We start from the raw sequence: 27,431 nt of genomic DNA on the forward strand, positions 1-27,431 counted from the left end.
ATGCCCCTGGAAGAGGTGCAAGCTGAAACATGGCTGCTTCAGACAGGTGACTTTTGTACCAGCAAATGTACTAAACACTATTAAAGACTTTTTACCATATTGCTTTGTTTTCTTGATTTTTTCCAGCTCTGTCGTCTGACTGTGGACTGGCTGGGTAGAGAAGTGAACTGCAAGACTGGATACGTTTTTGGAGAATATACCTATTGATCTTTATTGGCCAGGCAGACTTGGGGGAAATAGTGGACATCTGGGAGTAACCAACAAGGAAAGGACTTCCCATAGGCTCAACCAGGTACAGTTTGGACTGGCCACATCAAAGATAAAATGTTGGGCTTGATGGACCACTTGTCTGACCCTGCATAGCACTTGTTTAGTTCCTACTATCATTAGTTCAGAAAGAACATGATGGCTTTTCTGGGGGGTGGGGACAGCGTGTGCATGTGTGTTTGTGTATCGGTATTAGTGAGGAATGAGGGGGGGGGGGGGGGGGGGGAGGTTAGGGACTGTCAAACTCAAAATCTTTTAAAGGGGGTTTGAAAATGGTTAAAAAGATGCTACCACACCAATCTGTCCCACAACAGGGCCACCCATATGGTCCCCAGCCTTTATCCAAGTTATGTCTGATGACACATTATGCTACATATTAAAACATTTCTGCCCTTGGGCCTCGTTGACAAAGCCAGGCAGGTAAAGTCTGTCTTAAGACACGTGACACTTGTGCTATCTCCTTCAACCCTGTCAAGCCAATGACCCCCATGTGAGCACTTCAGATGCTGAATGCCCTATGCTGAACAATCACCTGTGGAGTGGTGTTTACGGGTGGGGAAGGCAGGCAAAATCTTTGTGTGTGGGGGGGGGGGGGGGGGGGGGGGGGGGGGGGGGGGGGGGGGGGGGGGGGGGGGGGCTGTGGCAGAGAAGAGAGGGAGGGAGGGGCTGTTCCCATTCAGGATCTGGGCCTGTTTTGGATTTGGTCCAATGAATCTGGACTAGGGTCAGTTTTTGTTTCTCATTCTACTGATGCACAGGGACAGAGGAAGAACTCAAGCCAAGACAGTCAGAGAGTAATTCTATAAGGAAGGTGCCAACAACATGTGAATGACCTGAATACTGGCACATACGCATGTAAATGCCTAAATTACAGCTACACTATTCTATAAAAAAGGCATCTAAATGCGATGGTGTACAGTTCAAAGGTAAGTGTATATACATGGATAGAGCATAGACATGTAAATGATAAAATATGATAATTTATGCATGTGTTCTAGAAATTTAGGCATGAGCATTTACACCAGCTCTATGGCTTGCATAAGCGTTTGTGCTTAAATTAAATGGGCACAATTTACCTGTTAAACTAGTATTCTACAGTGCGGTGATTCCCAAACCTGTCCTGGGGGAACCCCAGCCTTTCAGGATATTCACAATGAATATCAAGGAGGCGGTGTATGCAAATAAATCTCATAAATACTCATTGTGGATATCTTGAAAACCTGACTGGCTGGGGTTCCCCCAGGACAGGTTTAGGAATCACTGCTATACAGGATAATAGTCACCTACCTTTCTTTCTTTATAGAATAGGCAACTCAAGATGCCTAAATCTAGGCACAAAGTTAAAGAATTGCCCTCCATGGGTTGACAGGAACGAGTAAGTGTTTTCATTCCAAAGTTAAAATATTGCAGCCCAAAAATGGTGCAGTGAGAGGGGTCCCACCTACAAAAATACAGGAGCTCCTTCCTTTCCCTGCCCAAAGGTAGGTAGCTCATTCCCATTTTTTCCACGAAATGAAAAAAACTCTGGTTTGGTTGGGCATCAATTAGTTGGGCTCTGCTCAGATTACAAATAATAGCAAAACAAGAAAGTCCACAAATAAGACTAATGGAGATAGCATTAATGGCACTAGGGGTTTTCTGGCCACATAAAGGTGTGTGCATGCTCAACATGGGCAGACTGTGGCCACAAATCAGCCTGGCTATGAGGATCCTGTTCAAAGCCTCTTCTCACCCCTTGGTATCTCCTTCCCCCTTCTGACCTAACCTTGATGATACATCCTCCATTGTTTCATGGCTCAGCCTCATTGCCAAGCATCTCAGGCATGCAATTAATGTAAACAAACTGCAGCAATAATACATCCCCTCTGAACCTGCCCTCTTAAAGGTACGGTGGTCATGGGCTGCCAGTCATATACTGCTGGACTTGCAAACTCCTGCACCTTTAAGAGAACCAACTCAGAGGGGATGTATTGTCATGGTTTGTTTACATGGGTGGCCCACTGGGGAAAGCTTTAGAAGTCAAACCTTTAGGCACCTACTACCCAAGTGGCAGGATGTGATAATATTTATACATGTCTATAAAGTTAGTATTCTATGCCCTTCCTTCTGTCCTCCCAAAACACAGCTGGTGTTTCATGATAGCAAGAGGCATCGAGCATACTGAACTCCAAGGCTCTTGCTACAAATGAAAGATAGGATATGATGATACTCTTTGGCTCCAAGTCTTCGGATGCTGGGAAGCCCCCCAGATGAAGTAGTGGACATTTTCCATGCTTAGATTCTGGGCTACTAAAAAGGTAATGTACAGTGGAGGCTGTAGAAAGCTACAGGCATTATAAGTGGATTTCATTTCATTTCATAAATGCTTAATACTTTTTGATAAATTTCATGGTAACACCAACCTCCCCTTCAACACCCTTCACTTACTTAGGGGGAGAACTGTGATGGGAATATTTTTGGGCCGTTTGCTCTCTTTATCAATAAACTCCCCTGTCACAGATTTCTCCCGCTCTGTGACCCGGCAGTTGTATTTGCCGCTGTCCTCCAATCGAAGCCGGAAGATTTTCAGTGCAAAAATGTTGTCGCTTTCTTTGGCCACTTTCAGCTGTCCTCTGGCATCTCGCTGAGCAAATTCGCTGCTGAGAGTGGGGACAACATTTGGGCTCAAGCTAGCGATCAGAGAGCTGTTAAAGGCCCAGGAGACTGAAAAATAGCGATCCGGAACATTCTGAGCGTCGATGATGCACTTCAGCTCCATTGGCTCCCCTACTGTGTAGGCCCTCTTCTCAGTCTCCAAGCGAACATTAAAGTCCTTATCTGCAGGAAGAAACGTGCAATTAGTCATTATACTTGGGCAGAGCCTAAACTAAATAACGTATTACAACCATTGGCTGGGGGGGGGGGTCTCCATTTTGACACTTCAGACTGTGTGGTAGGAGCCTGTTCTATAATGGAACCTAGGCAACTATAAGTTCCATTGTAAAATACTAGTGTAACCCAGTATCAGCAAGCCTAACAATAGGTGTCTGAACTTATGCCTGTCATAGAGTTGGCATAAGTGCGATACCTAAATGCAGGAGGGATGCACATAAACTTACAGCATTCTATAAGTTACATGCGTAAGTGGGAGTCCCACCCATGCTCCTCTCCTGTGTATGCTCCTCTTGTAAATACACGCTATGTAAGTTAAACAGGAATTTGCAAAATAGTGCTTAGGCAGAATATTAGCACACGTGCATATGTGTCTTATTCTGAACATTTATGTGCATAAAACACACATAAATGTGAGCACCTAGTTTATGGAATTGCCCCTTTTACCCATAACCTCATGAGCCCATAAAAAGAAAGGGGACGATATTTAGAAGCATTTATCTGGGTAGCTGCATCTGTCACTCAGATAAACATCACCGACAGAACTTCAGTGGCACTATCTGCATAGCACCACTCACTGTTCCTCTGAGCTGAGTGGAAATCCTCTGACTGTATTGCTGCCAGTAGGGGGTGGTGTTTCAATATTGTGTTTTCTATTGGTAAGGACAGACAGTTTCCCTGTAGTCCTACAGAGCTTGCCTATCCCTCACTATTGAAAATGTGATAGTGAAACAGCACCCCCTACTGGCAGGACTGTAGGTGGAGGACTCCTGCTCAGCTTAGAGGGAACAGAGGTGCCACTAAATATCTTTACAGACCACCTCAGCACTATCCAATTAGTGCTGGGACAGTTGGGGGGGAGGGGGATGATATAAGTTACATGGATAATGGTGATTTTATCGTTTATTAACACTTGTTATACTGTTCTTATTGAGTACAAATCAAAGTGGCTTCCATAAAATAAATAATTAAATCTGTCCGGATAACTATCTGGAAAACTTAGGACGGCAATAAAGTTATCCAAATCGTGGCCAATTATTGTTGCTATTTGGACAGTGCTGGCAACTCACAGCTCTGTCTAGATATTCAGCAGAAGCCACTCTCCAGATACTGCCACTGAATATCCCACGGCAGCTGGAATATCAGGATATCTTTGCCTGCAGCAGCCAGCATTTATAAAAAGTGCACACTGCCACATGCTCAATATCAACAGCCAATTCCTTGCCATTTCCCAATGTCCTTATCTAAACAAAGATCCACATTATTCAGCTGTGATGATCTAATGCTCAGCAGAAGGTGTTCTTACATCTGATCCAATTCGGACATGCTCTCCCAGTCAGATTCCATGGGTCAGTCCCTATCTCCTGCTTGCTTTGCTCACCCCCGAGGAAGCCTTTACTGTCCCCATATAACAAACAGGAGGGATCAAATGCCCAGCAACCTGTGATTTCTTAAGTTTAAGCTTGAACAGTATCCAACTAGCATGTATGAAAGAGTGTTTTCTCAACCAGCGTATAACAGTTTTTCTTCTATAGAGGTGAACCAACTGGTGGTCTTGCCTAATTTCTCTGGTGACGTTACATAGCTCTGCCAACCAGCGACACCACAGAATGTCCCAGAGTAATGACTTGTGATCCATAAGCAATGAACTGTGACATCACTAAAGGAACAGAATGCAGAGAAGCCAAATAGGGGGGGGGGTCTGATATAGACTCACAAAGTTTCAATATAACATCTAATATAATAATTTGCTCCTTCAACGTTCGAATGTGTCTCACTGTGATCGTAACCATCTCCTGACGTCACGAACGCAGTGAGAGACATTGGAACGTTGCAGGAGCAGCTTCAGCCCTTCCTCCACACACACCAACATCTCCCGCCCCTGCCACAACGCCCCCCTCCCCACCGAGGTCACCGCTGCTCACCCCCCCCGACATCGCCCCCCCTCCACTCCCCCTGACGTCAGGAGATGTTAATCCTCCGATTTTCTCCGCCCATGGGCAGGACCACAGGAACAGCTGAAATAGAAGCGAAAGAAAAGGCTGTCTGAAGCAGCGTCCCTGCGTGCAGGAGGTAAAAACTTTTAAACAACAGCTGGCTATTACGAGGGGGAGGGCCAGAGAGGGGGGAAGGGGGTCCTGAAACTACAAAGAGGGGGTCCTGAAACGACACTGGGGGGAGGGGATTCCTGGAACTCCAATGGAAGGGGAGGGGCGGGTCCTGTAACTGGAAGGGGGGTCCTGGATCAGGGGGAGCGAGAGGGGGAGGGGGATGGGAAGAAGGGGGAGGGGGGTCCTGGAACTCAGACAGGGGGGGAGAGGGGGGTCCTGGAACTCGGACAGGGGGGGAGAGGGGGGAAGAAGAGGGGGAGGGGGGCTCTGCAAAATCTCGGTCTCATACACTCACACAGACTCTTTGTGAGACCGAGAATCGCACACATACTCTCACACTCGCTCTCTCTCACACACACTGTATCTGTGTGAAACATTCTCTCTCACACACACACTCACACCCAGTCTCACTCTCTCTCTGTCACACACACACACTTGCACAATCACTCTCTCTCTCTCTCTCTCTCTCTCTCACACATACACTCTCTCAAACATACACACTCTGAGGAAAACCTTGCCAGCGCCCATTTCATTTGTGTCAGAAACGGGCCTTTTTTTACTAGTAGCAGATAAAGATCAGCAGGGTCCATATAATCTGCCCAGGAAGGTGGCTACTAGGGTTATACCTGCCACTCTATACAGGTTACCTCCCTTTATGCCATTGTCTAGGGCTGCTGCTGCTCCATACATGCTACTTCACCCTCTGTTTAGCATGGCACTTGCTCTTACTGCTCAGTGCGTTAACTTCTCTATACCTTTTAAGTTTTGCTTTCAGCGGAAATGCTCTATTACTTTGATTACATCTTCTTGCCATATAGGGATCCTCTATGTTTATCCTAAGGTGTTTTGAATTCCAGCAACGTTGCAAAGGAAAATCTGGTATAGCATATTCAGGCTAAACATATTTTAATTTGTACCAATTTGTACAAAGGCTAAGATAGATTTCTACTTGTCTATTTCTGATCCCCACATACAACTCCTAGTTCTCCAAATCAAATGGAATAGCCAAAACACCAGAGACCAGTCCAATTACCCAAGGGCACTACGAGGTTGGAGACCAGTGTTTGCTTCTTAGCATTGGCCTCTACCATTCAGAGGATGAATAAAGAAGCTATGCTATCCTTTACTGAGGCAGTTTACTTTCGATTTTCCTGCACTAATCTTACTCCTCACCATTGTTCTCTCTAAACTTAGCGGGAGTCCTCCACCTACAGTTCTGCCAGTGGGTGGTGTTGTTTCACATCATATTTTCAATAGTGAGGGTCAGGCAAACTGTGCAAGACTCCAAGGGATTTTTCACTCAGCTGCTTTTTGTCTCTCTTCCTGTCAGTACATTAGGCAATCCCCGTGCTTACATACAGACAGGAAAAAAGACAAATCCTGGATACAGATTACCACAACATTGTGTGCTCTTTTTTTCTGTTAGTGTGTATTTTTTTTTTAATGATACACTAATTTGCCTGCTATTAGTTTAGTGCAGAGTAAAACATTTTTCTAGTGGGTGAATTAGAATGCTGTGTGCAGAAGTTCAGTGCACCATTCTAAAACACGCCTATTACATCAGTCCCTCAGGCTGGAGGAAGGCTGCCAAATCAACAAGTATGGGGAGGGAGAGGAGACAGATTTTGAGAATGGTCTTAGGGCTGCACCTAAGCATGGTCAAAAAGCACAGTGGGCTTGCCAAGAGCTACAAACTGCTCTCACAAGGAGAGGAAGCGGATTAAAAAGCACTCCTGTAAGACAGTAAGTGGGTGCTTTCAGCAAACAAAGTAAGAGATCTGTGCAAGTGGAACTGCCTGCATTTCTCAAGTACAAATGCCCCAGTCAAATTACTGGAGAGAACCTTTTGGAATCAGCAGTGTAACATTATACCCTTACCACCAGCAAGGTTCAAAAATAGGGAACAGATAGGGGCTAAGGCTGTAGTTAGGTTCGTAACTGCTGTATAATCTCATTTGTGTTATTTATAGGAATACAGTGAGAGACAGGTATTTTATCCCAATTATCTGAATTACCCACTCTCCAGTGACATCCACATCTCAAGAACTGGATGTAAAGTTGAACTACTTGATCATTTAAATCCATCTGAAGGAGGTTCCAGCTAAGCTGCACCTGAATCCTCCATGTGCATTTCTGTTGGCTGGTGATTTCAATCACAAAGGACACCACCCCTGCCATCAGAAACTTGCACAGAGGACTCCAACACAAATTAGTAGGAATAGTGTCTGAGGATACCTACTCAGTGTGTGAACACAAACACCCCTTTGCCTCACAATACATCCTCACTTCTCCAACAAGTTTAGGAATAGCCTCTGTTTCCAGGTCTTAATCTTATGGCACTAGTAGGGTACCAAATGGTCTTACTTGATGGCAGCCATTCCCTAACACAGTGGTTCCCAAATGTATCCTGGGGGACCCCCCCCCCCCCCCCAAGCCAATCAAGTTTTCATAGGATATCCACAATAAATATTCATTATACCCCCATAAAGTAACTACAATTTATTTACTGTAAATTCTTTATTCATATCAAAGAAACACCAAAAGGTCAGCATGCATATACCTAAATCTCCACTACCCAAGCTGCAAAGGACTAAAATATAAATCAACATATGCATCTAGCTTCCACTACCTAAGTACAAAACTATGGAATGCACTACCAAATGTCATGAAAACAATGCACAACCTAACAAACTTCCGGAAATCATTAAAAACTAATCTGTTCGAAAAGGCATACCACAACGATCCAACCTAAACCCCTGAACCCTACAACACAACGAAACTTATACCAGATCTGGACAAAAATTAACTCTCTCTCCTCGACTATCTAATTCACTCTATCACTTATGTAACTCTTACGCAATACCACTCTGTATTTCTCAAACCGGAATTGGCGATCGCCAACACGGTACTATGTAAGCCACATTGAGCCTGCAAATAGGTCGGAAAATGTGGGATACAAATGCAATAAATAAATAAATAAACTACGGAGTTTTACCAGGTCCTTCTAATTCTCATACATTCAATCCATACATAATCATATCCTTCCTCATTTATACTGTTGCTTACTCACAATCACGTTTCCCTTTAAGGAGGTGTGACACTAATCTACTATAATAAAACTCACCCTCAACATTCTGAGGACACTGACGTCAGTGAAGCCAAGCCCTGACTTCCTTCAAAAAGGTTCAAAGGTTCGTGGTGGTGAAGCCACCAAAATCGCTCTGGGCCCCGCCCTCGAGGGCGAAGCAATGGCAGAACAACGAAGGGGTTGGCAGGGAGGGAGGCAGGGAGGCGGGGGTGGGTGGGAAATCGCTCCGGGCCCCGCCCTCGCGTCAAACGTCATGACGTTGGGGGCGGAGCAATGGCAGAACAACGAAGGGGTTGGCCAGGGAGGGAGGGGGGGTGTTGGCGACGAAAAACTTGCTAGCGCCTGTTTCATTTGCTCAGAAACGGGCCTCTTTTACTAGTATTTCAATATAACATTTCTTATCACTGCACAAATATGTAACATTTGTTGTTACAAATAGATATGCTATCATAGGCGTAGACTGGGGGGGGCGAGGGGGGGCAATGCCCCCCCAAACGACGATGAGGCGCCGCCGCGCCATTAGTTTAAAAAAAAAAAAAAACACATGCACGCACGCGCTCCTCTCCGTCCGCTTGGCTTCCCTGCTCTCTGTCTGCGTCCCGCCTTCCTCTGACGTCAGAGGAAGAGGGACGCAGACAGAGAGGGCAGGGAAGCCAAGCGGAGTAGCGGACGGAGAGGAGCGTGTCCGTCTACCCCTCTCTCTTCCTCCCTCCCTCCCTCCCTCCGCCGCAGGCAGCAGTCTTTTCCAGCGTTCCTGGCAGCGGTAGCGTTGTACACGCTGCCTTCGGTCTGCCCTGAAGCCTTCTCTTCAAGTTCCTGTTCCCGCATAGGTGGGAACAGGAACTTGAAGAGAAGACTTCCGGGGCAGACCGAAGGCAGCGTGTACATCGCTACCGCTGCCAGGAACGCTGAAAAAGCTGAAGACTGTTGCCTGCACCGGAGGGAGGGAGGGAGGAAGAGAGGGGGTAAACGGAGTCACCATCTTGGACCTCGCGGGGGGGGGGGGGGGGGAGCAGAGGGAAGATGGATGGGACTGGGAGGGGTGGGGAGCAGAGGGAAGGAGCAACAGATGGATGGGACTGGGAGGGGTGGGAAGCAGAGGGAAGGAGCAGGAGATGAATGGGACTGGGAGGGGTGGGAAGCAGAGGGAAGGAGCAACAGATGGATGGGACTGGGAGGGGTGGGAAGCAGAGGGAAGGAGCAACAGATGGATGGGACTGGGAGGGGTGGGAAGCAGAGGGAAGGAGCAGGAGATGAATGGGACTGGGAGGGGTGTGAAGCAGAGGGAAGGAGCAACAGATGGATGGGACTGGGAGGGATAGGACTGGGAGGGGTGGGAAGCAGAGGGAAGGAGCAGGAGATGAATGGGACTGGGAGGGGTGGGAAGCAGAGGGAAGGAGCAAGAGATGGATGGGACTGGGAGGGGTGGGAAGCAGAGGGAAGGAGCAGGAGATGGATGGGACTGGGAGGGGTGGGAAGCAGAGGGAAGGAGCAAGAGATGGATGGGACTGGGAGGGGTGGGAAGCAGAGGGAAGGAGCAGGAGATGACTGGGAGGGGTGGGAAGCAGAGGGAAGGAGCAGGAGATGGATGGGACTGGGAGGGGTGGGAAGCAGAGGGAAGGAGCAGGAGATGGATGGGACTGCGAGGGGTGGGGAGCAGAGGGAAGGAGCAGGAGATGAATGGGACTGGGAGGGGTGGGAAGCAGAGGGAAGGAGCAACAGATGGATGGGACTGGGAGGGGTGGGAAGCAGAGGGAAGGAGCAGGAGATGGATGGGACTGCGAGGGGTGGGAAGCAGAAGGAAGGAGCAAGAGATTGATGGGACTGCGAGGGGTGGGGAGCAGAGGGAAGCCTACTGGAAAGAAGACACTGAATAAAACAGAAGACACTGGGACCAAAGCGAATAGAAAAACTAAATGATCAGACAACAAAGGTAGATAAAAGTATTTTATTCATAATTTATTAATTGAAATGTGTCAGCTTTTTGAAATGTGATCTGTGATATTTTGCCTGTAAATTCAATTCCTTCCTCCACATTAGCATATTCATTTGCATATGTATATATGCAAATGATATGCTAATATGCTCCGCCCATTCTTTGCCCCCCCAAATGAAACAGTCAAACTACGCCTATGTATGCTATATATTGAATCCAAATATTATAAACAGTTCATTTCATGCTAAAGAGCTTCTCATATTGCACTCATAAAGTGTAACAATCAAAGTTATTCTATGAAAGCTCTCTTAAAAGATGTTATCACTGTTCTTTTGTCCACACTGCGCTGATTCCTCAAGTCACTTTACAAAACTTCTCCTTTGGTACCTCAGTGATGTGCTTCCATTATCGTATTCAAATCGCAAACTTAACTTCCATTGCTGCAAACTTTTATTTTCTCTTGAATAAAACCAAATTCGTCAAACCCAACGCAATCGATGCGTTTCACTTTTCCGCATCTTCAGGGGTTTAACTAAATACAAACAAACACATAAACCATAGAAGAACCCTACTCCCTTTCCATCCTGAATCCTTCTACCTCTTTACCCCAATATTGCACAATAATTTTGTACCTTATCAAAAGAATCGGGCAGCTTCCACAGGACGGGACTCCAACAGGTGCACAGAGCAATGGCGCCGCTACTGCTAAATGCTGACTCATGCGCACTCCTTAAATCTGGCAGCATAATTACGTCATCTGAACAGGACACAGAACTCACATCCCCATCCATTCCACCTCGTTGTTGAGCCCTGTACGGGTCACTGTGCGCCATTCAAATATCAGACGCTATTCCTTAAGTATCGTTTTCTGTAGGATGTCACCCTCACTGGGTGTTTCAAACTGAACCAAAACCAAAAATCTAAGATCAGTTATCACATGATTGTGAGATATCCAGTGTTCTACCAACGGGGTGTCTGTTTTTCATAAGCAAATATTACTCAGATATTGTGCAAGACAGTATTTTACTTTTTAACTGTCTGCCCTATGTACCACAGTCCACACGGACATAGGATAGCATAAATTACCATGCTGGAATTACAGTCAGTTTTAGATTTAAAAAAAAAAATTTGTTATTTATCTGATTGGGTATATAAATCCAATTGGTTTCCCATGCATACTGACAGTATACACAACCCTTACATCTAGTGTGACCTTCCTCCAGGACTTGATTACTGTATCTCCCTGCTAATCTCTCTCCAATATTTTGCCCCCTAGTACATGCATACTGGGGCATCTTTTCAAATCCTCCATGAATTCCCAAAACAGACCAATGTTTGTTGATTATGTTCCTTATTTTGAAAGAACACGGACCATAAGGAAGAACACAGGTTAATCTATTTTCCCCATCTTTTCTATTATTTTCTGGATTCAAGAGAAAATAAAAGTTTGCAGCAATGGAAGTTAAGTTTGCAATTTGAATACAAAAATGGAAGCATATCACTGAGGTACCGAAGAAGAAATTTTGTAAAGTGACTTGAGGAGTCAGCGCAGTGTGGACAAAAGGAGAACAGTGATAACATATTTGAAAAGAACATTCATAGAATAACTTTGATTGTCACACTTTATTTATGAGTGCAATATAAGAAGTTCTCCAGCACGAAATGGACTGTTTATAATATTTTGATTCAATATATAGCATATCTATTTGTAACAACAAATGTCACATATTTGTGCAGTGATAAGAAATGTTATATTGAAATATTAGTGTCACACCTCCTTAAAGGGAAGCGTGATTGTGAGTAAGCAACAGTATAAACGAGGAAGGATATGACTGAGTATGTATGGATGGAATGTATGAGAATTAGAAGGACCTGGTAAAACTCCGTAGTTGATTTTATATATAAGATTTTGATATGAATAAAGAATTTAAAGTAAATAAATTGTAGTTACTTTATGGGGGTATAATTCAGATTTGTAACTAGAGTGAAATAAGGGGAACTCATTTTAAGGATCAATAAATATTCCTGAGATAGATTTGAATGCACTGCCTCCTTTGTATGCAAATTTCTCTCATATATATTCATTTTGGATATCCCAAAAACCAGAATGCCTGGGGGGGGGGGCCTTCCAGGACAGGTTTGGGAACCACTGCCTCACGAAGAGCAGGACTACACGTGTTTGCAAAAGTCTTGGAGTAAAACCAGAGCATCATCAGCCTGTCCCGAAAATCTGGAGTGCGCTGGCAGCTCTCGGCGCTACAGCAGACTGAGCACTTTAAATGGCTCAGGAATAGATGCTGTTTTATTATTTCTTTCAAACACCCTTTATTGATGCAATGGGCTTTCGATGGAGAAACCGAATGCCAGTTATAGGTCAGCAAAGACGCAAATGGAACAGAAACTGGGTCTCTCACACAATGATTTGTGCCGGTGCACCTTAAAAGGTGACAACTGCATTTATCATTGGGATTTCCATGCTAAATTAGGCATGCAGGCACTTGAATCTAGGAGAAATGTGATCAGTGGCTGATTTTCCTCTTTAAATGTGTGAAGTGGATATTGCCTCCAATTCACAAGGCGTTCTCATTCTGCACTGAGTTGATTAATGTAATTGCAGAGTAAAAGCCCATTTCATGTTCTGCAACAGACCACAGGAGAAAGGGCGCTGCTGTTCATGGATCCAACATGTTGGAATTCAGAACGGAGAACACTGACGCAGGTTGCTAAGATGTAGATTATAAAATGAATCCTTTTAAAGATGCTGCTGGTTATAGTGTGAATGAAACACAGTTTGTGTTACTTTCACCGCTTCTTCTATCACTTCAGTAAAGCACCCTTGCAAAACAAATGTTTCATAAAAGCTTTCATAATTCAGAGAGATACAAAATACCTGGATCCGCATCAGGGAACAGTTTAAACAGAAAACAAGATGTTGTCATTGCCACCGTACAATAAGGATTGCGGGTAAAGGGAAATTGGAAAGAGCCTTCTCTCAAAACACCTGGGGGTTGATATTCATAGTGGTTTAAGCGGGCAGGAGAAGCTGAGCTGGCCAGCTGCCAATATTTAACAGCATTTTTAATGTATTTAAAACCTTCCCATATGTAACCCAAGGTTTTTAAAACCTCGGGGGGGGGGGGGGGGGGGGGGGGGGGGGGGTCCTGGCGTGTTAGCCACAGTCCCGCTGTGGGTGTGGGCACTCCGGAGTGGCAGACTTGTTTTTGGAGCTGCGGGAGGCTTGATTTTTGTAGGGGGCAGCTTTATGAAAGGCCCCAGCTCTACTTGAGCCTTAGGGCTGAGTTGTGGGTACTACCCTGGCTCCAAAATCAAGTCTGCCACTCTGGAGCACCCACACTCTCAGCGGGACTATGGCCCTCCCCCAGGTTAAATAAAACCCCTCAGGAAGTTTTAAAATAAATAAAAAAAGCTGTCAAATAATTAAAAAAAACACACACACACATAAGCAGTGGTTTTCAATAGCGTCTTCAGCAAGTTCTGTTCACTGGCTTCAGTCTACAGAATGGGCCAGATAGGCTCATGCTGTCTCCTGTCATAAAACCTCCTTGCCTGCATGCCTAACTGGGTAAGCTGGACTGCAGAAAAGTTAGGCCTGATTAGGAATGTGGGTAAGGCACTGAATACCAGCCATACCCACAAAACTTCAGGGAGCTGCCGCAGACCCGGAGATTCAATGCTGGTGCCCAGATGTGGCCTGGCATTGAATATCTGGGTCTATCTGAGGTAGTGGGAGTCTGTGCTTGGAAAAACGCTCATCACTGCAGGCTGAATATTGGCCAGGAGTAGATTTAAATCCAACGCGTCTCGCTAAAAAATAAAATCACAAATTAAATTTCACAACAATATAAAGAGAGTCAGAAATCAGAAAAGCCTCACCTGCTGCCTGCACATTGGTAACTGTGCCATCGGACCTCTTCTTGGTCATGGAGAACCAGGTTTCATCTGGGTCCAGGATCCACTCTGCTGCCTCACAGTAGAACTCCCCCTGGTCAGATGCCTGTAAGTTGTAAACAGTCAGCTTGAAGGACGTTTCCCCAATCTTATCCAGCCGGACATCCCCAGAGACCTGCCTCTGTGTGTACGTGCTCCCAGGGTGCAGCACAAAGTTGCGGGTCAGGGAGATGACTTCTGTAACCTGGTTCCCTTTCTGACGGTACCAGGAGATGGACAGATGTGTGTGCTGTGCTGTGTTTTCTGAAACCTCGCACTTCAGCTCTAGCGTGTCTCCTTCCACTTTATTAAGCGTCTGGGGTAAAGATGTCACTTTGAGGGTGTCTGGTATGACTGGGGAAAAACACAAAAGAATGTAAATTAGCCATCTAAATACACTAAAACATAATATGCTTCTTTTAGTACTGTTTCACTGATTTCTGTATAAAGAAAAGCTAGTGTTGGCAACCTAGTTTTTTTGGAAACTAGGTTAAGTAAAAGTAAAATTAAGGCTGCTCAGTAAAACTAGGTAAAGTACAACTAGGTATACCTAGTTAAAAAAAAAAACAACAACTGGGTAAAAGTGCCTTGTAAAATCTAATAAAACATTTTAATTAGGTGCAATAAACTGGGATTAAACAATATCAGTTACATTGGAAACTCTTAGGGGTCCTTTTACAAAGGCGTGCTAGTGTTCTTAGTGTGTGTTAAAAATAAGCACGCACTAAACATTAGTCACCCACATATTTCTATGGGTATTGCTAGCGTTTAGTGCATGCTAATGATTAGCGCGCCCTAAAACCACTAGCGTGCCTTTGTAAAAGGACCCCTTAGGTTGTTTTGTTGACAGTTCAATGTTTTTTTTACTTGGTTGGTTAATAAAATAGTTTGTGACTCTTCTCTGCTCTGATCTGTAGCTCTAGGCCTAAGTGGAATCAAAGATAAGCAAGGGCCATTTTTCAAACCTAACTAGCTTATTTATATTTTAAAAATGTACAGTTAAAAATAAAATATCAAGCTTACACCAAAATTAAAAATGAAAGTTAAAATTAAAACATACATAGCTTTTAAATTTCAGACTCGGAAAATGTTGATTCTACACCACTGGTACTGACTAATGTATAGCTCTGTAGTAGGCCTATCCTGGCTTGCTGTTCAATTGTGACATCGTAAGCTGATGTGGTAACGTGTGGTCTAAACTGAATCCTCACAAACAGGATGCTCAAGAATTCCACATCAAAAACTGTACTGTATTCATAGCCTTGTAAATGCTGAAAATTCAAGTGCCTAGGACTTCCAGGATGCTTTCTGGCACAATGCAAATATGAAGACAACCGCTAGTTTGAGAGAGGATATTTGGTTTAAGAAATCAGTTCATTCTTTGGTATTGTACTTACACATTTGATGACCCCCATTTGAGACAATGAGGCCCTTGTATAACATTTTTCAAGCTTCTATTGGTGGTAAAACTGCACTGAGAATCCTAAACTCTAGGCCGATAGTCAAAGCAATTTGTCTGTATAAATTTGGGAGTTATAGATCAAAAGATCTTCTCTTCATCATCGGCAAAAAACCTTCCACAAGAATGTCCTTTACAAATCCTTTTAAATATCTCTTTTTATATCTCTATATGCTGTTAATCACAATTCAGTGTTGCAATCAGTGCTGTGTTAAACTCCCAAGGACTGACAAAATCCAAATCTTTCACGAAAATAAAGCAATGGGAAATGCAAAAGTAAAGCACTTATCTCTACAAAGCACTTCTAAGACTTGTGCTTCGCCAATGTCTTCCCTCCAGGCCCCAGGCAGGGAGGGAGAGATAGAGGCTGGTAGAGTGATTTTAAAAGGACAGCAGGAGGAAAGAAGGATAGGGCCACCAGAGTGGTATGGAGACGTAAGCTAATGGTTATAGCAGCAGACTGAGAACCAGGAAAGCCATGGTTCAAATTCTGATGGTTGACCTTGGGAAAATCATTTCATTTTCCATTACCTTGGGTAGAAACTTAAGGGGATGTTTATTAAAGAATGATAACCTTTAGCACGGGCCCATGCTAATGGTTACCATACGTTAAAAACAACCCAACATTAAAAATCACATGTTAATTAATATGTTGCAGGTCAGGCACAGAGCAGGGTATGAGATGAAAGTGGGTATGGACAGGACTGACGGACTGAACCCTAATGGTATAACCATGATACTGCCACTAGAGATCATAGCTGCCATTTTAAACCACCAGGTATATTCCGGTAAATGCCTTTGGGGGGGGGGGGGGAGAGGTGAACACTAGGGGTGACACCGCATGACTACTGCTAGGTGTCATAGCTGCCATTTTAAACCATCAGGGATATCCCCATAATTGCCTGGGGGTAGTACCATGTGACTACTGCTAGGGGCAGCAACAGGCCAGGAAAGAGCGATTGCTTCTGCCCTATCCACTAGATCACTAGGGATACCCTGGTACATGCTGGGTGAAAATCACATGATGGTTTTTGGTGTGTGGGAGGGGAGCAATTGTGATTGTTGGGTGTATCTGAAGGAGAAGGGGATGTGTATGGAGGGGCTGGCATGGGGGGGGGCTGTTATTTTGGGGGTAGGGTTGGGTATTGGGCTATGATCAGGATGTTTTTCTTAGTGCCTTTCCATCAGTAAGAGACAGTAGCTGAAATGCAATGATTACCTATACTGTAATTTTACCACATCATGGAATGTTAAACTCAAGTATAACTTTTGGACCCCTGGTTCAATAGCTAGGAAGAAGGATAATGCAGAAAGGAAACAGTCAAAGTAACCACCCTAGAATGGTGTGGAAAGGAGTCCAAGACATTGCACAATATCAACACCGGAAACAGTCAAAGTAACCACCCTGGAATGGCATGGAAAGGAGTCTAAGACATTGCACAATATCAACACCTAGTGGCCAGACTTCAAAAGTATATGCTGTGGAGCAAAGAGGGAGCTATAGTCCAAGGTCCCTGGAGATGACTGAGATACAGGGAAAGAGAAGGAGAGATTAAATGGAGGGGACAATATCTTGGGTAGTTGCAAATGAAAGCTTATGGGAAGTAGAGGCTGATCTCTAATGAGCTAGAAGCTCAAAAAAAGATGAGCAGGAAGAAACGTTTTCTCAGAAAAAGCCTTTGGCCCTTTATGTTAAAGTATGTCATGTCAGCAAACACCAACACAAACTAAAAATGTTGGAGAAGACGCATGAACAAGGACTTATTTTCAATCAGAGCAACTACATTGAGCTACACTTTCTGTTGGTAATAGAAGTAATGGAAATCAAGAACTACAGCAATAGAGATATCAAGAGTATAGAATAAGAGATTAGAACAAGAAGAGCTGGCGGCACTAGTCAGCACTAAGCTGCATTAGTAGAGTTGGGTGGAACAGGTCTATGCACAATGCCCACTTTTCTAGAGTACCCTTTTCTCATTTTCATGAGTGCTACAATTGTCTAGCTATGAATACAGCAAGAGGGCTTTGCATGTTTGTCTGGTCAGAGGTCAGACTGGATTATGAAATGAACTCTACATGACAGCAACAGCTAGTGGCAACTAATTGTGATTCTCTTGGAACTGCTGGTTTTTGACCTGAATTCTGCTGAGAATTAAACTGGCAGAAATACCATTTATCCATGAAGGAATTTCCTTCCCTCCCCTCCAAAAAAGCAGAAACACATTTTAACCACTGCAACAGAACAGTATTAATGAATATGATGATTCACTACATCATTGAATAGGACCCCTTATAGTCAGCAACCAGTAGGCTGATCCTGATGCATGCATTCATAAACTATGCAACCTTTGTATAGCCTGTGACTACATGAAAATAAATGTGAACCCAAGAGGCCCTATCTCAAAAGGCTGAAGCTTTGCTGTTCCCTCCTCCAAATAAATCAAGTGCCCAGAATACACAAAAAATCATGCATACTCTTAAAAGGTCTGAATTTACTGTACTAAGGCAGCAGAGCAGCTGGTAGTTTGTGGGAGTGAATTATCCATGCCTCTGACAGTTTCCCCACATGCATAATGCTGTCAGACTTTCCTACTTGGATCTGGAATTGTTTTCAGAGTGAGCTGGGTGCAGTGCTCTAAGTTGCTGCTGTTCTGCCCACACAATTGTATGTGTTCTTCATTGTTTGTATATTTGTAGTTCCAGCATGTTTCTGAGGCTAACTGTCACTGCCTGAGTACCATCCCATCATTAGGGTCCTGGCAGATGCTTGCTTCACTGTCCTTAGTGACATGCACCATATCCTAGTATCAGGCACTGACCTTACTGGTCCTTTTCCTTGCCCTCTAGCCTTGTGGGTCTTCTTGCCCCTTCTCCCACTGAGGCAAATCAGAGTCTCCATTTTGGCTCTCAACATGTATTACTGCTCTGCCCTCTCTCCTCTGAAAGCGGACTTTTCTACCACATCTTTCCATTCTAACATTCCCCCCTTTTGCCTACATTCTCAACTCACTTAGTTTATATTCTATACTACTCTACCTCTCTAATAAATGATTCTTCAAACACTCCATATCCACCATTCTGCAGTATTCCCAGCCCCATCAGCAACTGTGAACATCCAGTTCAAAGACTCTCCTGCCTTCACAGAAGGACTTTCTGAGTTCCAGCTACTGCATGCAGTTAAGTTATGGTTTTGCTTATTCTTGCAATAAACAGTTGAAATTCAAGAAAAGCAGAGTCTTCCTTGTGGATGATGGGCTGCTGGTTTAGTTGGTTATGAGGACAGTAACAGCTGTCTTTGGAGACTGAATAACCCATTTGCATGGTTACTCTACATCAATAGGGCTGTCATAGTTGGGGTTCAACTGGCTCCATGTAGATTTTACAGGCCAAGCCAGGCTTCATTTTACTTCCATTGCTCTAAGAAAAAGCATGGTGTAAAAACAGGACACACATGAAGGCTCAACATACCAGTCATTACTGATTCAACAACTTTAAGAGGAGACAATTGAGGATGGATGGTACAGGCAAGGGGCTAAGCCAATTAAGAGATGGAGGAAAGAGAATAGGGACAAAGAGAGGTTGATGAAATGAAAGGAGGAAAGGAAAATGAAAATAGCTGGACCAAGGAGACAGACAGAACAGAGATGGAAAAGAAGAAATACGTTTTTTTTTTTTTTACATTTGTACCCCGCGCTTTCCCACTCATGGCAGGCTCAATGCGGCTTACATGGGGCAATGGAGGGTTAAGTGACTTGCCCAGAGTCACAAGGAGCTGCTTGTGCCTGAAGTGGGAATTGAACTCAGTTCCTCAGGACCAAAGTCCACCACCCTAACCACTAGGCCACTCCTGCAGAATAAATCAAATCAGAACCATAAAAAAGGGTCATAGGAGGAGTTTGTTTCATTTTTACTTCTAAATTTTGCAACTTATTTTTCCTATACTGATTAAGCTGGCTCAGCTTGGGTCTGCCTCTTAAAAAGCCAAGCCAGTCTTCTTGGCTCAGCTAACAAACCTGTGGCTTTCCTAACACTTCTAAAAGGCAAATTCCCTCCAGTCCAAAGGCACAATTCACAAGAGTTTTTCTCCCATTTTATGGGAAAAACCTTCTATAAATCAAGCCATTAAGAGTTTTGATGAAGGAGAAGAGAGAGATCTAGATTCTACACAGTTCATTGATGGAAAAGGAGGGAGGGGGAGAAATAAAGAAAATTTGATGTATGGGTAAAGAAGCCCCTGAAGACACAGAATCCATGGCAGGGCTAGGATTACAAACTGGGTTTCTGGCCCTGATGTCTTCATTAGCACAGTTATCACTTCAACTAGATCACACAATTCAGCTAAGGGGAATCTATTTCCAGTTCACAGAACACTGCACCACACCCCCATTGTTTTCACATGCTCAGAACCCTTGGAAATGTGACCTTTCAGTTTTGCACTATACTCTTCCAATCAAACCCTGGAGCTGCTGATTAGCTTCATGAACCAATCCATACGCCAAACCTAACAGATAAAACCATGGCACTTCCTAATCAATCAGAAGCAACAGATGCTTGCCTTAGAGCAACTCGGCAAACATCAAAACTCTTTCAAATAACAGTTGATTCCCTGAAGAGAAAAAGACTGCCAGCTCATTATGTGATCATAATATTTTTAGCCGATGATATTCATTTTCTCTTTTCTTTAATTAAATTACCCTCCAATTTGATGAAATAAAGGGGGAGGGGAGGAGAGAGAGAGAGGCACAAGAGCCAAGATTAAAGCAGAAAAGAATAAGGCTTGGTTTTCATCAGTCACTTTCACTGATCACATAGAGTATCAGAAGCTGAAAGATGCCTTTGTTTCCATAACATCAGCGGTTAACAGTAAAGAGAAAGCGAAGAAAACGCTGAAGTCATGCAGCTGCTCTTTAAATGAGTGTTTATTAAAGGAAATCTATCCCCCAAGGGACCTACAGAGAATGAGTTGTAAGCATACACTGCTCATTTGCAGCCCTTCGATTTGTTTATATATTTAATTAAAACAAAAGATGTGCCTGGCATTGCAGTTTAGAGGCAACTGGTAGGACAGCAAGCAAGAGAGCAAGACACTTGGATTCTGAATCTCACTGCTTGTGGAAAATGGCCCGGGTCCAAGCGTGCTTTGAATCCTGTGCCTTCTTGCACCAAATAAGTTAGTCCTGAGCAGGAAGCTTGGGCGCCCCAAATGGTTGACAAGAGGCATTGGAGGACATAAATAGTACAGAAATAAGATAGGTAGTGCTGGGTAGACTTATACGGTCTGTGCCAGAGCCGGTGGTGGGAGGCGGGGCTGGTGGTTAGGAGGCGGGGATAGTACTGGGCGGACTTATACGGTCTGTGCCCTGAAAAAGACAGGTACAAATCAAGGTAAGGTATACACAAAAAACTAGCACATATGAGTTTATCTTGTTGGGCAGACTGGATGGACCGTGCAGGTCTTTTTCTGCCGTCATCTACTATGTTACTATGTTAATAAGTAGCACCGTAGAAGCCACTCTATCATCCAGAATGGTGATGCATTGTGACTACTTAGAAATGGAAAGAAATACATCTCAACCAAACAGCAGTAAATAACTATGTAAATTTACTTGAGTATATGTCAGAAGTCACTTTATAGAGGGGCAACAGCTGCAAGAGTGCAAAGGATATGTGAACTCAGTTAGAAAGCTGCTTGGTGGAGTCAAGGTCATCTACTGGCACCATTAAGAGGCAACAGCCACTGTGCTACATAGATGCATGGCTGTGGGTGCGCACCTGTAAGAGTGTAACCAAAGAAGATGGGATTTGATATACCACCTTTCTGTGGTTACAATCAAAGCAGTTTATGTATTACTAGCCATTAAGCCCGTAAAAACAGGCGAGATTTGCAGCTACCCTCCTCGCCGGGCCCCCTGCACTGACCTGACAGCGCCTCTCACCTCCGTGTGAAAGCGCTGCAGGCAGCAGCAGATCACTCTGCTGCTCCCTGCAGCGCTTCCACACGGAGGTGAGAGGCGCTGTCAGATCAGTGCAGGGGGCCCAATACGGAGGGGGTGGGAGCGGCGGCGGGGGGGATGGGTGGGAGGTTGTTTCGCGAGATGGTCCTTTCCAGGCGTCGGCGTCCGACTATTCGACTCCGTTTCCCTCTCTGTTCCGCCCTCTGACGTCATTACGTCTTGACGCGAGGGCGGGACAGAGAGGGAAGTCTGTACTGTGCATTTGCAAGTGAGTACGGTCACTTGCCATTTATATGTTTGATATACAGGTACTTAATTTGCACCTGTGGCAATGGAGAGTTAAATGACTTACCCAGGGTCACAAGAAGCTGAAGGGAATCAAACCCAGTTCTCCAGGTTCTTAGGCCACTGCACTAACCATTAGGCTACTCCTCCACTCCACTCGGTGAGATTTACAGGCCTGCTGAATTTGATGGGCTGTGTTTAAGTAAGTGGTTCTGACCCCTTTTCACCCAATCCTTGACAATGGTGCTGAAATGGGGAAGAGGAAAGGAACAGAAACCTCTGACTGCTGAAGTACTCCTGTACAAGGCCCAATGGATGCCTAGATACTGACTAGAAAAGCTTACCATTAATAACTGAGTTATCCTCTTCCTGAACTGTGGAACCTAGTAGTCTTGATGTAGATCTTTTTTCTCTGAGTCCAGTTCCTTGCCCCCACCCCCATACCAACTGAACTTTTATCCTCAATGGTTATATTTGATAGCTCTTTGGCACAACAAGCCAGTTTCTCCCCAAGAAATGACCCATGAGAGTAGTTTCAGAACAAGCCAGCTTTGCATATGGTGATTTCTGAAAAGGAAGATGAAGGGAAGGTGGTGCTATTACTGTATGACCCTCTTTGGGAGAACATAAATTTTGTCTTGAAATTGGACAAAATTAAACCAGTAAATTTCCTTCTATCACCTGGATGAAGGTCCATGAAATCTACCCCTCCTAGAGAAGTTTCTAAGTTAGAACTGTGGAAACCCATGGCCAGGATGGAGGCTACTATATCATTTATTTATTTATTGGGATTTATTAACCGCCTTTATGAAGAGATTCACCCAAGGCGGTATGTACAGCAGGTACAGTTTAACATAAAACTTACAATTTTGTTAACAGCATAACAATAGTAAAATGGCCAAGTATAAACATAAATACAATGAATGAGGTAAACCTGAAAACAGTAAACTGAAACCTAATAATAGGACTACCATGAAACAGGATCAAAAATATGCACATTAACAGTACTGAGAATAATACGATGTCAGCATAACAGTGAAGGAATATCTAATAACCATACAATTAGAACATTCAAATAACATTGCTATGATACTAATGCTTTTCTACAATACAGCTTACCATATAGCTCTCAGTTCTGTAAATATTTTGGAGAGACTGTGGTGAAACTGTCAGCTTTAGAAGAGGGGGTTATGAAGATCAATGGGAAACTGCAGTCAGAGACCCAGAGCAAGGAAACTCAGAAGATATTTAAGCAGGCCTTGACAAAAGGCAATGCTGCCTGAGTACAAAGCAGAAAGATTGGAAAACATGTATCATTATAATTTGAGGTTTATGAATTTTATTTTCCATAAATAGATCTCTTCATATGAAATGATAAAGAAGTATTTCTGAAAGTTCTTCAGTTAGACCCTCTTTCTCTCCCGGTTATCTCCAGAGCTTCATTATATTCCAAGTTTTGTGAGACATCTGGCGGAGGGAGATGATGATATGGTGCCTTTTGATTTCTTAAATTTAATTACTCAGCTTGAGACCTCTCTGGAGGAAACCATGACATACGTTCCTCTCCTAGACAGCATCAGTTTGGGTTCTGACCGAGATATGGTATTGATATTATTCTCCAGGAAGAGGCCTGAATTATTTCACGAACATAGGATTCTTGTTTTTCCCAATGTGCCTTTAGTGACGCAGAAAGTTAGAAAGGAATTCATGTTATGCCCTCAGGCTTTGCTCTGGGTATGATATAAATTTCTTAAGTTCCCTAAAAAATGTTTAATTTAAATTTAATTAGAAAAATTCTGGTTTGGGGGATCCAGGACAATTAGTACTGTTTCTCTGGGTGCAGAACAGGTGCCTAAGTTAAAGCTAGATTGAGGAGTTTTATAAGCTAGCAGCAGATAATACAGCGCTTAATCATATGACTTTGAAACTGATTGCACCTTTTTGTGTTTTTTTCTTTAATTTGTCTCTGTTTCCATTTGTGGAGTTTAAAGGCTCTTTTTTGTTCTTTTTCTATTTTCCTTTTTGAGTAATATGAAGAAGGGCATTTTCGATATGACATCTAAATTCGATTTTGGATGTTTTACAGAAAACATCCAAAAATCCAGTAGTGAACATGGCCATTTTCAAACCAGAAAAATATCCAACCTTTTCGTCTCAACTGAGCCCTTTCAATGGCCAAGACCACAGGGGCACACATCCTCCATGAGCACAGGACCTTACTTCAGTAGGCAGTGTACCTGCGGAAAATGGAGAAGACCCCCATCCAACAGTCGAATTAGGTCCGCATACCATGGCCTCGGTGGCCAATCCAGGGCTACGAGAATTATTCAACCCTGGTGCAATGTGATCCTTTTCAACACTTGGCCTACCATGGTTTTGGAATAATGGGCCAAAGAAGGAAAGACACACAGTAGTGTCTCCGACCAGGGCTGCAGTAGGGCATCGATCCCCATTGAGCCTGGTTCTTTCCAATGGCTGAAGAATTTGGGCACTTTGGCATTCTTTTTTTGTCACCATCAAGTCCAGAAGTGGAGAATCCCATCAGTCCACTACACTATCAGCTGAAACCCCTGGCTGGATAGTTTCCATTCTCCTGGATCCAAGGACTGCCTGCTGAGAAAGTCTGCCTCCACATTCAAGGACACAGCGATGTGAGCTGCTGACAAGCAGAGAAAAGTTTTCTCCACCACCATCAGATGACTGCGGGTCGAACTTGCTTGATGATATAAGCCATTGCCATTACATTGCTGGAGAAAACTCGGACCGGGGCTTCCACCAGAAAGGGAGCGTGTAAGACATTTCGCACTGCCCTGAGCGCCAAGTGATTTACGGACCACTGAGACTCCTGTTCCATCCAAGTGCCCTGTGCCAGATGGAACTTGTAATGAGCTACCCAATTTGATTTACTGGCGTCTGTTGTCACCACCTCCCACTGTATTATCGGGGTTCTGATGGGCAAATGCCTGGGTGACAACCACCACTGCATTTTCCATCTGGCACCCAGTGTCTAAGGAAGATGAAGGTCGTATTTCTATAACACCAGAGACCAGCAGCTGAGAAGAGATTCCTGTAATAAATCCATATGAGCCCTTGTCCATGGCACCACTTCCACTGCTGCTGTCACTGATTTCAGAACCTGGACATAATCTCAGACCCTGGGCCTGCCTTGACTGAGGATAAGATGAATCTGTTGAAACAGCATCGACCTACTGTGCTTTGTGGGGAAGATCCTCTCCCATGCTGTGTCAAATAGAACGCTCAAATACTCCAACATCTGCAAAGGAGTTAGTCTGCTCTTCTTGAAATTGATCACCCAACCCAACTGCAGAAGATGGGCAACTTTGTTGAGATACGGGTGAACTCTGATTCCCTGGTGCCAAAGGAAGGCCACCACCACCACCATAACCTTGGTAAACGTTCTTGGAGTTGTATGGATATATGCAAGTATGCCTCCTTGAGATTGAGGGCAGTGAGAAATTCTCCTACTTGAACCAAGGCTATGACTACTCTTAGTATCTCCATGCAAAAGTGGGACACCCGGAGACAGAAGTTTAGACCTTTAAGATCTAAGACCGGACGAAAGGTGCCTTTCTTCTTGAGATAATTTTATTTATTTATTTTATTTATTGCACTTGTATCCCACATTTTCCCACCTATTTGCAGGCTCAATGTGGCTTACAAAGATCTGTTATGGCAGCGCCATAACAGGGAAAAAAATACAATTGGTGTAGCAAAGAGAAAGAAGAGGACAAGAGGATCTGGTTATGCAGCTATACAGTGAGACATTTTGAATAAAGGAGTGTAAGGGTTGTGTTCGAGTAGTTATGGGTTCTCGTGGTAGGCTTTGTTAAAGAGATAGGTTTTCAAAGATTTGCGGAAGCTGTTTAATTCGTTGATCATTTTCAAGTGAGTTGGTAGTGCATTCCACATCTTCGTACTTATATAGGAAAAGCTGGACACATGTGTTAGTTTGTATTTCACCCCTTTGCAGCTGGGGAAGTGTAGGTTGAGAAAGGTGCGGGAAGTTCGTTTAGCATTTCTAGGTGGAAGGTCCACTAGGTCTAGCATGTATGTCGGGGCTTCTCCATGAATGATTTTATGAACAATCGTGCTTATCTTGAACATGGTACGTTCTTTCAGTGGGAGCCAGTGTAGGTTCTTTCTTAGGGGTTTTGCACTTTCATATTTTGTTTTTCCAAATATGAGTCTGGCTGCGGTATTCTGGGCTGTCTGGAGTTTCTTGATGGTCTGTTCTTTACAGCCAGTGTAGAGTGAGTTACAATAGTCCAGGTGACTTAGTACCAGGGATTGTACCAGGTTTCAAAATATGGCCCTAGGGAAGAAAGGCTTTACTCTTTTGAGTTTCCACATGGAGTGGAACATTTTCTTCGTTGTATTCTTCACGTGGTTTTCAAGTGTGAGATTCCGGTCAATGGTGAGACTCCCAGAGTTTTCAGGCTGTTTGAGATGGGGAGGGAAAAGTTGGGGGTGGTTATGGTGGTGAATTTATGTGTGTTATGTTGTGAGGTTAGTATAAGACACTGTGTTTTTTCTGCATTGAGTTTTAGCTGGAATGCATCCGCCCAGGAGTGCATGATTTGGAAGCTTTGGTTGATTTCGTTGGTAATTTCCTTTAGGTCCTGTTTGAATGGGATATAGATCATGACATCATCTGCATATATGTATGGGTTAAGGTTTTGATTGTCTTATAGCTTGGCTAGTGGTATCATCATTAGGTTAAAGAGGGTTGGTGAGAGGGGGGATCCTTGGGGAACTCCGCATTCAGGTATCCATGGGTCTGATATCGCCGTTTTAGTTGTTACTTGGTATGATCTAGCTGTCAGGAATCCTCTAAAACAATTAAGGACATTACCTCCAACTCCAAAGTATTCTAGTATATGTAGTAATATTCCATGGTTGACCATGTCAAAGGCACTAGACATGTCGAATTGTAGGAGAAGTATATTATTGCCAATTGCAGTTGTTTGTTTAAATTTGTTCATTAGGGTTATTAGTACTGTTTCTATGCTATGGTTCGATCGAAATCCTGATTGAGATTCGTGCAAGATTGAGTGTTTATTTAGGTGATTATTGAGTTGTTTCGTCACTGCACCTTCCATCAGTTTGGTTATTAGAGGGATAGATGCTACTGGGCAGTAGTTGGTTAGGTCATTTGTACTTTTCTTTGCGTCTTTAGGTAGTGGAGTGAGTAGAATATTTCCTTTATCCTTTGGGAAAAGATCATCTTGTAGCATGTAGTTCAAGTGTCTCGTGAGGTCTGTTATAAATTGTTGGGGGGCGTTTCTTATCAGGTTACTGGGACTAATGTCTAAACTGCAGTACGATTTGGCATATCTTTTGAGTAATTGGTAATGATAATGAAGTAGACAGAGTATATGTCTTGTCTCAGTTCGGCCTGGGGAACTGGAACAATGGCCTGGAGCGCCAGCAAGGAAATCTATGGTGGCCTGAACTTCGACTTCCATGGTTCCCTTTTGACAAGGAGACTGCA

General features: G+C 43.9%; 1 protein-coding gene across 1 annotated transcript in view; it reads right to left on the reverse strand.

Annotated features, from left to right (window-relative positions):
- Window positions 1–27,431, reverse strand: part of IGSF3 (immunoglobulin superfamily member 3) — a 529,021-nt gene that overhangs the window by 253,324 nt on the left and 248,266 nt on the right. Inside the window, exons 5-6 of the mRNA XM_030204032.1 lie at window positions 14,168–14,575; window positions 2,695–3,084 (exon numbers count right to left, since the gene is read on the reverse strand). Of these exons, the coding sequence (XP_030059892.1) occupies window positions 2,695–3,084; window positions 14,168–14,575 (798 nt within the window). The remainder of the gene's footprint in view (window positions 1–2,694; window positions 3,085–14,167; window positions 14,576–27,431) is intronic.

This window comes from Microcaecilia unicolor, chromosome 5, assembly GCF_901765095.1.
Source record: "Microcaecilia unicolor chromosome 5, aMicUni1.1, whole genome shotgun sequence".
Taxonomy (NCBI): Eukaryota; Metazoa; Chordata; class Amphibia; order Gymnophiona; family Siphonopidae; genus Microcaecilia; species Microcaecilia unicolor.